This window comes from Danio rerio, chromosome 9 (assembly GCF_049306965.1).
Source record: "Danio rerio strain Tuebingen ecotype United States chromosome 9, GRCz12tu, whole genome shotgun sequence".
Lineage (NCBI taxonomy): Eukaryota > Metazoa > Chordata > Actinopteri > Cypriniformes > Danionidae > Danio > Danio rerio.
The window spans coordinates 56,795,166-56,810,021 of NC_133184.1; the positions used below are offsets into that span (position 1 = coordinate 56,795,166).

At 31.1% G+C, this 14,856-nt stretch overlaps 1 protein-coding gene across 1 annotated transcript; it reads left to right on the top strand.

Moving 5' to 3' along the window:
- The first annotated feature begins 7,673 nt into the window (after positions 1 to 7,673).
- Positions 7,674 to 9,263, top strand: tmsb4x (thymosin beta 4 X-linked). Its single transcript, NM_001130697.1, is given in 3 exon segments — positions 7,674 to 7,717; positions 8,504 to 8,616; positions 8,738 to 9,263. Coding segments are annotated over 2 exon segments (135 nt in total). The 5' UTR covers positions 7,674 to 7,717; positions 8,504 to 8,516; the 3' UTR covers positions 8,773 to 9,263.
- The last annotated feature ends 5,593 nt before the right edge of the window (positions 9,264 to 14,856 follow it).

Here is a 14,856-nt window from a genome sequence, read left to right on the forward strand (position 1 = left end):
GAACTCGTCACTGAGAGGGACAGAAAGATCAAGTGTTGTCTACTATCAAAACAATACTTCATATTTATTATCATCATGAAGATCGTGAAATATGTGAGTTAGACTGTAAGTTTAAAACTATATATTTATATGTAATTTAATTAGAAAATGGACATTTATTTATTTAATACACGGAAATAAAACATGCACTCGAATATAGAAAGTGTATTTAACTACAGTAAACGGGGGGATTGAGCCTATTTGGCTTATTTAGAACTCAAATGGCTATGCTCGTCTATGTAATACTAGTGTACAACCCATATTAAACAAACATTTTTAAGTGCAATACCAAAAAATTACTACTTATAAATATAATATTAGGCTCTATATATATATATATATATATATATAGAACAGTTCTGTCAGAATCTCGAATCTGATTGGTTGATAGCCATGATATATTTAAGTAATAACACCACCCGTACAGCCTCTTTACCCTTTGTGTATTACTCCACCCACATACAGCAAGCAACAAGCAGACACTACAGTTTAACAAATATTACTGCTGTTAGACAACAAAATGTACGTTTGAGGCTTTTTTAGTGGAGAATGTAGTTGTTTAGATTGCAACTGTGCCTATTTTATAATATTTACAATTTCTGAGAGATCATAGACGGCCAAAAACAGTTGACGTTGTCTATCCACAAGATGGCGCCAGAACCGCATAATAAGCCCTTGCTCAGTGTGTTCTCTTGAGCGCAAATAAAAAGCTGAAAAACGGAAGCCTCGTGGTTTTTAAGGTGGACCGGATAGAGTCAATAAGAAGCTGCGAATAAGAAGCTGGATTCAGCCTTGTCCCTCCTTATCACAAACACAACAGCAGTCTGGTGAGAAATCTCTGTTGACGGATGGCATTTCATGTCACAATCAGCCTAATAATCTTAAAATGTGAGCAAAATTTGCTGTTTTGTCATCACCTTAAGGTGGTCACACACCAGAAGCGCCGCTTCACATTACGCTATAGAGATTCATTCCAACACTAGCTCTAAAGTGATGTTGGTGAAATAGTGATGGCTTCTGCTGTTCTGACTTCAGCTGCAGATGTAAATGAACGGTGGAAGAAAGTAGTTCCTAATACAAAAGGGTTTCACTCTCTGTGTTTGATTATCTTTTTTATACAGTCATAGCACACTGCTACTCGTGTTATATATATATATATATATATATATATATATATATATATATATATATATATATATATATTAGGGATGTGCGGAGCAGCCGGTATTTGTATTTGTATTTGTTGAGGGGGGAAAAGTATTTGTATTTGTATTTGTATTCGAGTAAAATTCAAAATGGCGCAGAAATATATATTTTTTCTATTACACTTCTAATTAACGTTATAGTGAAAGTATTGTTTAATTATACCCATTATACAAATTATAGATATGCAATATTGGCTGTTGTTTTTGAACATGTGATAAGAAATGTCATTGAAAAGAAAATAACATAGAAGCCATTATCTCATCCATGGTTAAACCAACAACTAATAAAATACCATTGTGAATATTATGAACCCCACCACCACCGTTCTTGTTGAAGGACACTGAATAGACAGAATAAAAACAAATAATACTTCAAAAAACTGTTCTTCTTCTGAAAGAACTTCTTTCCAATTGACAGAATTCCAAAAACTAAAATTAACTAAATAAATCTAAATAAAACCCTGCCCGGGAGATCTGGCAGAACAAAAGTATTCTATATAATACTAAAAGATACAGCCCTGCTATTATCATCTGCCAGCCACAAAAAAGACACAAAGTTTGTTTGTTTGTTTATTTAGAGATATCTGCAAATATTTTTCAATGGAAGTCAATGGAGGAATATGACTAGTCAGTCATAATATATTTGCAGATATTTCCAATCTGAATTATAATTATGACAAGTCAAAATATAATTAGAGATATTTCTAAATATATTTATGGATAGTCTGAACAAGGTTTAAATGCTAAAACGGCTTGCCATACGCACAGTGGCACAGTGGAGATTTCTCTAGTTATATCGTTTCAGTGGTTTGATATGCAGTGACATGCAGTCAAATATTTCGCCAAACAGTCCTTAGGGATGCGGTGACACGCAGTCAGATATTTTACCGGACAGATCCGCCACTTTTGGCGCGCATAAACAATCATAAAGCTCTCGTGCTGCAGGAATGAGGAGGTCTGCTGAAGGCGCGCAGCTGACGTGCAGTGAGATTGCGTCTTTAATAAACTACGGCAGTTTGCGTTCACTGAACAGTAAGAATGATTAATAAATCCATATGAAACAACCCCTTAAAAGTCACGTCTCGCTTTCAGTTTCGGGCTTTGGCGCGTTTTGCACTGAGCGTGTGTCTCTCTCTCTCTCTCTCTCTCTCTCTCTCTCTCTCACTCACTCACTCACTCACGCGGGCATGCACTGTGGTCTCATGAGGAAACGCTGCTTTTTGATATAGTGTTTTTCTTGCTCCCGAATACAAATAATTTTTCAAGTATTTGTTCGAATCAAGTATTCGTAAAAACACGCTATTCGTGCCTTTCCGAATACCGTATTTGGGTTCGGCTCCACCCTTAATATATATATATATATATATATATATATATATATATATATATATATATATATATATATATATATATATATTTATTTATTTATTTATTTATTTTTTACCTTGATAAGTAGCTGAGCCCCCCAAAAATGAAAGTCCTAAAATTGCCTCTGGTGGAAGATGATTTACGGTTAGTCATGTCAGGAATCCAACCATGTTGTCTTCACAGAAGTAGGCTCAACCATCACACTGAATCAGGTAAGCTGTATATTTATGTTTGTAATCAATGCTACACTTTAAACGCAGCAAGTGTCCAAAACCCTAAACTAGGTTGCTGCTGGAAGTGGTGTTAGTGAGTCCAGCAGGTGGCGCTCAACTGCGGTCTGTGTGGATCCTAATGCCCCAGTATAGTGACGGGGACTCTATACTGCTCAGTGAGCTCTGTCTTTCGGATAAGACGTTAAACTGAGGTCCAGACTCTCTGTGGTCGTTAAAAATCCCAGGATGTCCTTCAAAAAAAGAGTAGAGGTTCAATCTGCCTACTGGCATCTGTCCATCATGGCCTCCTAACCACCCCTATATCATAATTGGCTTCATCACTCTGTCTCCTCTCCACCAATCAGCTGGTGTGCGGTCTGGAGCAGTATGGCTGCCTTCGCTTCAGCCTGGTGGATGTTGCACACTGGTGCTGGATGAGGAGATTCCCCCATTGTGTAAAACACTTTGAGTGTCTAGAAAAGAGCGATGTAAATGTAAGGAATTATTAGTACTATTTAAGAAATGTTACCAATTACAGATTTTACCCAAAACATACATTTAGGCCTAATCTGGGTTCATAAACAATATGAAACATATACAGTCAGGTGCAAACCTCTCATATATATAATATATATATATATATATATATATATTTTTTTTTTTTTGTAAATCATGAAAAGTATTTTGCATTTACATATGCTTCTGACAAAAATCTAAATATTGTCTGATTTAAACAATAATTTTTGTAAACAATCAATAAATAAATAAAATCATTATTTTAATTATTTTTATATTTGTATTTTAATTGATTAATTTTATTTATTTATTTATTTATTTATTTATATATATTTAATTTTTTAAATATTTTATTTATCTTTTTTGTAAATCCTGAAAAGTATTTTGCATTTTAACATTTTCTTTTGGGTGAAGCAGTGGCGCAGTAGGTATTGCTATCACCTCACATCAAGAAGGTTGCTGGTTCGAGCCTTGGCTGGGTCAGTTGGTGTTTCTGTTTGGAGTTTGCATACTCTCCCTGCAAAAAATAAAAAAAATAATAAATTGTGTTTTAAACAATAAATAAATAGATAAATAAAATCATCTTTTAATTTTTTTCATATTTTTATCTTAAATAATAAATGTATTTTTATTTACTCCATACTTTTATATATCCATACTTTTTTTTAATTTCTTTTTTCAATATTATAAATTTTTCTCTCTATCTATTTTTTTTGTAAATCCTGAAAAGTGTTTTGCATTTTTACATTTGCTTCTGACAAAAATCTGAATATTTCCTGTGTTTTAAACAATTTATAAGTAAACAAATAAATATACAATTTTTTATTTTTACATTTTTTTAATTAATTATATAGTTCATTATGTAATTTATTTAACATTTATTTATCTATGTTTTTCTTATTTTGTATTTCTTTGTTTTTCATTTCTTTATTTATTTATCATTTTATTTATTCTATATATTTTCTTTTCTATTTTGCATTTTTACATCTGAACATTTTTTGCAAAGCAATAAATAACTGTAAAGCAATAAATAAATAATAAAGCAATACATTTATGAAGCAATAAATAAATGTATTAATAAAATAATTAATTAATTAATTAATTATTAAAAATACTATATTAATCAATTATATATATATATAAATATATATATATATATATATATATATATATATATATATATATATATATATATATATATATATATATATATATATATATTATTTATTTATTTATTTTTTAATGTATTTATTTATTTATTTATTTATTTATTTATTTATTTATTTATTGTAAATTCTAAAAGAGTACTTTGCAATTTTACATTTGCTTTTGGGAAAAATTTGAATATTTCCTGCATGTGCTTAAAACAATAAATAAATTATATATATATATATATATATATATATATATATATATATATATATATATATATATATATATATATATATRTGTGTGTGTGTGTGTGTGTGTGTGTGTGTGTRTATATATATATATATATATATATATATATATATATATATATATATATATATATATATATATATATATATATATATATATATATATATACGCGAAATTATTGGTTAATTTTTTTTTTTTTAATTAATTATTAATTATTTTTATGTATTTGTTTGTATTTACTTGAGTAGCTATTTATCTATCTTTTTGTAAATCCTGAAAATTATTTTGCATTTTCCCATGTGCTTCTGACAAAAAAATCTAAATATGTTCAGCATTTGCTTTAAACAATAAATAAATAAATAAATAAACTTTCAGCTAGATTTTTAGATATTCTGATCTTGCTGAGCTGACCTTGCTCTATAAATCTCCTAAAAAACTATACAAATTTTATTATTATTATTATTATTATTATTATTATTATTATTATTAAATAAATTGTTTATTAAAATATCACTAACACACATACATATATACACACACACACACACACACACACACACACAAGTTTCACAAGGAGCTTCTGATTCCTGTTTTTCATTACAAAATTATTTTTAAAAGCAACGTATTGTGCAAGGCAGCCGACAGAAAGTGATCACACACACACACTTCCTGTTCCAGCCTGGCTTAAATAGAGCCTTTAGTGTTTTATATCTTACATCATTATATTCATGTTTGGTGTTAAACTCAGCACTTTTTGTACATATTTTGTAAAAACATCACACTCCATATTTATAAAGTGACATGAGAACAGTAGAAGGTCACTGGTTCGAGTCCCGGCTGGGTCAGTTGTCATTTCTGTGTGGAGTTTGCATGTTCCCCCCATGTTGGCGTGGGTTTCCTCTGGGTCCTCCGGTTTTCCCCACAGTCCAAACACATGTGCTATAGGGGAACTGATCAACTAAACTGGTCGTAGTGTATGAGTGTGAATGAGTGTGTATGGATATTTCCCAGTGATGGGTTGCAGCTGGAAGAGCATCCGCTGTATAAAACATATGCTGGAATAGTTGGCGGTTCATTCTGGTGCGGCAACCCCATATTTATAAAGGGACTAAGCCAAAAAGAAAATGAATGAATGAATGAGAACAATAGAATGAAGCAAAAATATACAAAAAATATGTAAATTATTATTTTTTACAATTTATTTATCTACTTTTTTGTAAATCCTGAAAAGTATTTAGCATGTTTTACATTTACTTTTGACAAAAATCTGAATATTTTCTGTTTTAAACAATAAATTGTTTTGGACAATAAACAAATAATTAAAAAAATAAAATAAAATAAATAAATGAAATTAATTAATAAAATACATAAACAAATTTAAATGAAAATTATTTTTCATTATTTTTTGTTTTTATATTTGTATTTTAATAGATTCATTTTTTGTTATTAAAAATATGTATTTTATATATTTATTTATTTATTTTATTTATTTATTTTTATTTATCTTTTTTGTAAATGCTGAAAAGTATATTAAAATTTGTTTAAACAACAAATAAATAAAATCATTATTTTTTTCATATTTTTATTGTAATTAATAATTGATTTATTTATTTTAATTAATTATATAGTTTTATTTGTTTTTATTATTTATTTATCTCTTTAACTATTTTTTGTAAATCCTGAAAAGTATTTTTACATTTGCATCTGACAAAAAATTTTATATTTTCTGTCTTATAAACAATATATAAATAAAAATATAAATAAATAAACATAACTATTATTATTTATAATTTTTACATTTTACATTTTTTATTTTGATTAATTAATACATTTTCCCTGTTTCCCCAGTCCAAACACATGCACTATAAGGGAATTGATTTACAAAATTGGCTGTATTGTATGAGTGTGAATGAGTGTGTATGGATATTTCCCAGTACTAGGTTGCAGCTGGAAGGGCATCCGCTGCATAAAACATATGCTGGAATAGTTGGTGGTTCATTCCGCTGTGGCAACCCCATATTAATATGAGAACAATAGAATGAAGCAAAAATGTAATATATGTAAATATGTAAATAACATGATGAATTATATTATTTCTACTATATATATATATATATATATATATATATATATATATTGTAGTTAGAAAGTTATATTAATTTTTAAGAACTCATTTGTTGCGAATACATAATAAAATAGATTACTTTTATATATAAAAATAAATAAGATCAATAAAATCAATCTATAAATCAATAAGAGAATAAAAAACTATATAATTTAAAGTAAATACTATAGTAAAGTGTATTATGCTGTACGTATTGTTACAATTTGTCCAGCATACTGCAGTGTCAAATATAATGAACTGATAATAAATACTGTATTATACATTATATTTTACTACAGTAAACTGTGGTGTACTGTAATATAATACACCATTTATTTGTATAAAACTACAGTATTGGCTCATTTGTTTATATCACTATAGTTGCTGTTACTATATCAACTTTATAATCGCCACAACAAATCAATTCAAGTAATTTACTGCAGTATAGTTCAAAAATACCACAGTATTTTCTATAAATGACTAATAATTGCACTATATGCTGTGAGTATATTATATTATTATTGATATGCTCTGTGTGCTGTCGCTGCTGTCCGGCAGGTGTCGCTGTCGCCTTGCATCAGCGCGGCTCTTAGAGGGCGTTTACTTCAGTCTACGCAGATTCACAGTGAAAAACGCTCAAATACCTGCACATTTACAGTGTTTTTGTGTTTATAATGTTTAATCTCCTCATCGAGTCGTTCATTTGTCTCATTCCGCGCGGAATCGACTGACTAGCGGTGAAATAACGGTCCAGTGACGTCAGTCACGTGATTTGCATATCGCGCCTTATATATATGCCGTGTGCGCGCTGTAGCTCACACTGCTGCATCCGCTGGAGGAGAACACACACTTCAACTACAGACACAACTCTGGTGAGCACCACTTTGATTTTATTGCGAGTAAAATGCGTACATGTTGAATTGTGTCATGCATTTTTCGTTTTTACACTCGGATAGTCTCTAACGTAGGGATAATTGTGTTTTTAAACGCGTATTTTTTTAAAAAGTAGACACAGTTGTAATATTATAAACGTATTTAATCATCATACAAAGTGCATCAGAGGTTGTTATGACGTAAAATTGAAAGGTATCGTGTGTAAAAATGCGATTGTGAGGGTATGTGTGTCGGAGACAATAGATGCGTGTAGTTTCTTTGTTCAGGAATGAATAAAGCCTCCGCCTGTTCAGCGCCAAATAATGCGCAAATCTTCGGGGAAAATGTGCTCAGATTACTGGAAGAGCCGAAAGGCGGATTTTCCTGATAGAAACGGAGATATGAGGTGAAATGGGAGAGAATGAGCAGGAAAGGGCGGTGGTTTCATAAAACACACTGAAGACTGTGATGCAACAGCAGCCCTTTTTTCACCACAGTTATTGCATAAAACACAAAGCAGAGGCAGCTGAGCTTTCAGATTTCGATCTTTAATGCTTTTTAGCACACATTTAGGTTATTTTTTAGTGTTTTATCAATGCATTAGCATGCATTTTTTTTCAGATTAAACAAACAAAGGTTTGTTCACTAGGAAATGCCCTATTGTCTTCTGATATCACTGATGTGAATATTAATAATGGATGTTTGACTCTCTGTCTGCATGCAAATGTCTCTTTGTGTGCGTGTCATCCTTAACAGCGAGCATTTCCTGTCATTTCCTTTTTCAGACCTACTGCAAACATGTCTGACAAGCCAAATCTCGAGGAGGTGACCAGCTTTGACAAGACCAAGCTGAAGAAAACAGAAACTCAGGAGAAAAATCCCCTGCCATCAAAAGAAAGTAAGACTTTTACTTCATTAGTCAACAAAAATACATGCATTTATTTAAAAAAAAAAATGCATGCATGCATGCATTGAAGGAACCCTAATGCGAAACTAACACTTCTTCTTTTTCCTTCCAGCCATCGAACAGGAGAAGCAGGCGGGTTCATCATGAAGCCTGCTCAACACACTTCTATGCACTGTACATTCCACATTGCCTTCTTTTTCACGTCTTTTCGCTGTTTAACTTTTAACGGATAAATATGACCTAAGTCGCATTGTGATTGGACAACCAACCAAAAAAAAAAAAAAAAAAAAAGAAAAAAATGCAGACGTCCGTACAAGCCCTTTGTTTGTGTGCCCACGTACTCCTCTTTTTGTAAGCGCACCGCTGGTATTCGGCTGAAGTTTTGCTGATATGGATGAGCTTCACCAGTTTCACTGCTTGAGGAGTGGAGAGAGGGGCGGGGCTAAGAGTTTGAGTGACACCTAACAGAGACTCGCTCTTGTAACATCTCTTGTGACCTTGGTTGACTTGCTCAAATGCTTTAAAGTCATGCAGTGTATTTTTTGTTTTTTTTTGTATGTTGACGTCTTGGAATGCACAACTTTTTGTTTTGTAATGCAAATAAAGATCTGTAATATTCAGATGGACACCTTTTTAAACGTTTGTTCTGTGCTTGTCGCTTCAGCCCACACATCTTATTCGCTAATGCACTTCACTTTGTTATTAGAGACTTAGCCTAGGCAAATGTTTCAAATCAAGTTTTAGGTAACATTATTTACTTGCAGTGCAACATATATTGATCATTATTTGGTAATGATAGTACATTAAACGCATTCATGTTTATAGTTAACTAGAATTAAGTTAACTTATGGTCTTTAATATAGATATTAGTATAAGTGATGCTTTATGAGTGTTGTTATTAAACATTAAGGCTAACAAACCCTTCTTATAATACACAAACAAATACAATTTATTTCCAATCATATATTTTAGAGTAGAACATAGATTATACATGCATATTAATAGTTAAAATCAGAATTATTAGCCTTGTTAAATGTTAATTATGTCATTTTTTCCCACTAATCAACAGATTTTTCAATGCATTTCTAAACATAATAGTTTGTTCTTTGGATAATTAGACAAATGTATTTATATTTCTAAAGGGGGCTAATAATATTGGCCATAAAATGGCTTTTAAAAAAATAAAAACTGGTTTAATTTCAGCCGAAATAAAACAAATAAGAGTTAATTCAGAAGAAAAAATATTATAGGAAATACTGTGAACAATTCCTGAGTCTGTTAAACATCATTTGGGAAATATTAGAATTAAAATGCATTTAAATGCACATTTAGTTTATTTATTTACATTTTTGTCTATGCAACACCAAAAAAAAAAAAAACTATTCTAATGCAGACGCACATGTACATGCAAAATTACTTGCAATCTGTGCAAAACAATCCTGAAAGTATCATGCATTTGAGTTTTATTGCTCTAATCAAATCTTTGTATTTGATGCAAATTGAATATTGTTCACTATTGACCTGCGCTGGCAAGTTTTGACCCTCATCTGACCCTCAGAAAAGCCTGAAGGCAAATGAATTTCAGGACACGCCGGACGCTCGATAGTCCTCAAGGACAAAAACTGTGATGAGGGCTGGATCAGTGCGCTCGCCCGAGCACTAAAACCTTCATTAGCAAGACCATTACACTTTATAAAAGACTGTGAAAACATTCCTGGGTGTCATATGAGCTGTGATTGATTATGTTTGTTTAAAAGATTCACAGTAGATACAGGATAACTTAGTGTTTATTAGTAGTAACATGATTATGATGCTTACATTTTTTTGAAGTAAAAGCATAGTAACTATGTAACTACTGAAATGAAGCATGGTTTTACTATGGGATTTGAAGCAAAACCATGGTAACTACCAAATGAAGTATGGTCTAACTATGGCATTTGAAGTAAAACTGTAGTAACTACTAAATGAAACATGGTTAAACTACAGAATTTAAAGTAAAACCCTTGTAACTAGCAAATGAAGCATGGTTTTACTAAGGCATTTAAAGTGAAACTGTGGTAACTACAAAATTGACCATAGTTTTACCATTGCATTTGAATGAAATCATAGTAACTTTAAAATTGACCATGGTTTTACTACGTCATTTAAAGTAAAACCATAGTAACTACTGAAAATGAAGCATAGTTTTACTACAGCATTTGAAGTAAAACTGTAATAACTACAAAATAAAGCATCGTTCTACTACGAAATTTGAAGTAAAATTGCAGTAACTGCGAAGTGAAGTATGGTTTTACTACAAATTTTAAATTTAAACCATAGTAACTATATAATGAAGCGTAGTATTTGAAGTAAAACCCTAGTAACTAGCAAATAAAGCATGGTTTTACTACGTCATTTGAAGTGAAACTGTGGTAACTACAAAATTTACCATAGTTTTACCATTGCATTTGAATGAAATCATAGTAACTTTAAAATTGACCATGGTTTTACTACGTCATTTAAAGTAAAACCATAGTAACTACTGACAATGAAGCATAGTTTTACTACAGCATTTGAAGAAAAACTGTAATAACTACAAAATAAAGCATCGTTCTACTACGAAATTTGAAGTAAAATTGCAGTAACTGCGAAGTGAAGTATGGTTTTACTACAAAATTTGAATTTAAACCATAGTAACTCTATAATGATGCGTAGTATTTGAAGTAAAACCCTAGTAACTACCAAATAAAGCATGGTTTTACTACGGCATTTGAAGTGAAACTGTGGTAACTACAAAATTTACCATAGTTTTACCATTGCATTTGAATTAAATCAAAGTATCTTTAAAATTGACCATGGTTTTACTACGTCATTTAAAGTAAAACCATACTAATTGGTTAGTATAGAAGCATAGTTTAAAATGCTACGGCATTTGAAGTAAAACTGTAGTAATTACAAAATAAAGCATCGTTTTACTACAGCATTTGAAGTAAAACTGTAGTCAGTACAAAATTAGCCATACTTTTACTATGGGGTTTGAAGTAAAACCATAGTAACTACCAAATAAAGTATGATTTTAGTACGGCATTTGATGTAAAACTGTGGTGATTACAAATTAAGTGCTATTACTACAGCATTTAAAGTAAAACCATGGTAACTGATTATTGCACAGGTGTGCCTTAGTCTGGCCACAATAAAAACAGTAGTAAATGCAAAATGAAGCATGTTTTTGTGGCCAACCTAAGACACGTCTGTGCAATAATCATGATGTCTATTCAGCAGCTCACTAGTGTAGATTTAGGGGCTGTTTACACCTGATCACTTTATGCATTTTTTCCAGATCAGATCCCCGTCTGATCATGATTTGGACAGGTGTAAATGCCCTCTGAAATGCATTTGTGGTGGATATAAATCATTCAGAGCACTTCAGGAGGTGGTTTCAAGACAAAACTGGACAGTTCTACGTGCATCTGGTGGTCGAAACTACATGTGTACATTTTACTTCCTCCAAAATTAAATAAATAAACAGTAATTATAATAACAATCTACAATAAAGGCACATTTTAGTCACATTTGTTTATTTTTATAGATTTTTGTATGTATATATTTTAGTTTTTGTCCTTTTTTAAAGAGTATTTGAGAGAAAAAATCTATTGTTTAGATTTAGAGGTGAGGCAGTGGCGCAGTAGGTAGTGCTGTCACCTCACAGCAAGAAGGTCACTGGGTCGCTGGTTCGAACCTTTGCTCAGTTGACGTTTCTGTGTGGAGTTTGCATGTTCTCCCTGCCTTCGCGTGGGGTTTTCTCTGGGTGCTCCAGTTTCCCCCACAGTCCAAAGACATGCGGTACAGGTGAATTGGTAAGGCTAAATTGTCCGTAGTGTGTGTGTGTGTGTGTGGATGTTTCCCAGAGATGGGTTGCGGCTGGAAGGGCATCCGCTGCGTAAAAAACTTGCTGGATAAGTTGGCGGTTCATTCCGCTGTGGCGACCCCCGATTAATAAAGGGACTAAGCTGACAAGAAAATGAATGAATGCATGAATGTTTAGATTTAGTAATTAGCACACAGACTTAACGGTTAAAACCAACAAATCCAGTTATATTGAATCATTAAGTTTGTGTTCGGTCTGCAGTTAACTAAGAAGCAACCCTAAAAGAAACCAGGAAGCCATTGCAGAGTCTTTTCAAGCAGTATTTAGTGTGTGTGGCTCATTAATCCCTCATTTAAATTGGATAAGCGCTAATCTGATGCTGTTAATGGTGTTTTAATCTGCCAGATTTACCGCGGTATCTCATAGTGCTCTTTCTGTTTACCACGGCCTGACGAATTGCAGCAGGGAAAAAAGTCATCTCATGGTATAAAAGCATGGATGTCTGGTTGAATTCACCATCTAGGGCCCTTTTTGCATAGTTGTAGTGTTTGGGAATTATTTTTAGCCGGTGTTTATGATAACAGACACTGATAATAACTCTCTAGTGCTTGCCCTTTTCTAAGCATTTATGATATCAACACAAAAAGGACTTCATGTGCTTCTCAACACAGAAACAAAAACTTATTCTGCTTCTTTTTTACTTCATTTTATTTTATTTTATTTCATTTTGTTTGATTTGATTTTTAATTTCTTTCTTTCCAGATTTTCAAAACTCCTTAAAATGATCTTTTAGCAGTTTCTTTCATCTGTTCTTTCTTGCCACATTGTAAATAAATAAATAAATAAATGAATAAATGAATAAATAAATAAATAAATAAATAAATAAATAAATAAATAAATAAATAAATAAATAAATAAATAAATAAACAAACAAATAAATAAATAAATAAATAAATGAATGAATAAAATGGGTGATACGGTAGCTCAGTTATTAACACTGTGAGGTGGGTTTCCTCCGGGTGCTCCAGTTCCCCCCCCAGTCCAAACACATGCGCCATAGGGCAATTGATGAACTAAATTGGCCGTAGTGTATCAGTGTGTGTGTGTTTGTGTGTATGGGTGTTTTCCAGTACTGGGATGCAGCTGGAAGGAAAATGAATAAATGAATGAATGAATAAATAAATTAATGAATGAATGAACGAATGTATAAACAAATAAAAAATAAAACCTTTTGTTTTGTTTTGTTTTGTGTAAGCGTTTCACATAATGCTTTTTGTTTTGGTTTTTGTATGTTCCCACATTTTTTACCAAAAAAGTTTTGTTTTGTTTTCTTTTGTTGTTTTTTGTGCAAGTTCTCTCCCATATTCCAGCCATTTTTTGTTTTTTGTTTTGTTTTGTGCAAGTTTTCTCCCATATTCCAGCCATTTTTTGTTTTGTGCAAGTTTTCTTTCATATTCCACCCATTTTCTATTTTTTTATTTTTTTTTATTTTTTTGTGCAAGTTTTCTCCCATATTCCAGCCATTTTTTGTTTTTTGTTTTGTTTTGTGCAAGTTTTCTCCCATATTCCAGCCATTTTTTGTTTGTTTTTTTGTTTTTTTTGTGCAAGTTTTCTCCCATATTCCACCCATTTTTTTTTTATTAAAATTTTTTTGTGCAAGTTTTCTCCCATATTCTACCCAATTTTTTATTTTGTTTTGTGCAAGATTTCTCCTATATTCTACCCATTTTTTTGTTTTGTGCAAGTTTTCTTTCATATTCCACCCATTTTCTATTTTTTTATTTATTTATTTATTTTGTGCAAGTTTTCTCCCATATTCCACCCATTTTTGGTTTTGTTTTTTGTTTTGTTTTGTGCCAGTTTTCTCCCATATTCCACCCATTTTTAATTTTTTAATTTTTAATTTTTTTTTGTGCAAGTTTTCTCCCATATTCCACCCATTTTTTATTTTTTAATTTTTAATTTTTTTTGTGCAAGTTTTCTCCCATATTCCACCCATTTTTTTTTTGTTTTTTTGTTTTTTTTGTGCAAGTTTTCTCCCATATTCCACCCATTTTTTTTTATTAAAATTTTTTTGTGCAAGTTTTCTCCCATATTCTACCCAATTTTTTATTTTGTTTTGTGCAAGATTTCTCCTATATTCTACCCATTTTTTTGTTTTGTGCAAGTTTTCTTTCATATTCCACCCATTTTCTATTTTTTTATTTATTTATTTATTTTGTGCAAGTTTTCTCCCATATTCCACCCATTTTTGGTTTTGTTTTTTGTTTTGTTTTGTGCCAGTTTTCTCCCATATTCCACCCATTTTTAATTTTTTAATTTTTAATTTTTTTTTGTGCAAGTTTTCTCCCATATTCCACCCATTTTTAATTTTTTAATTTTTA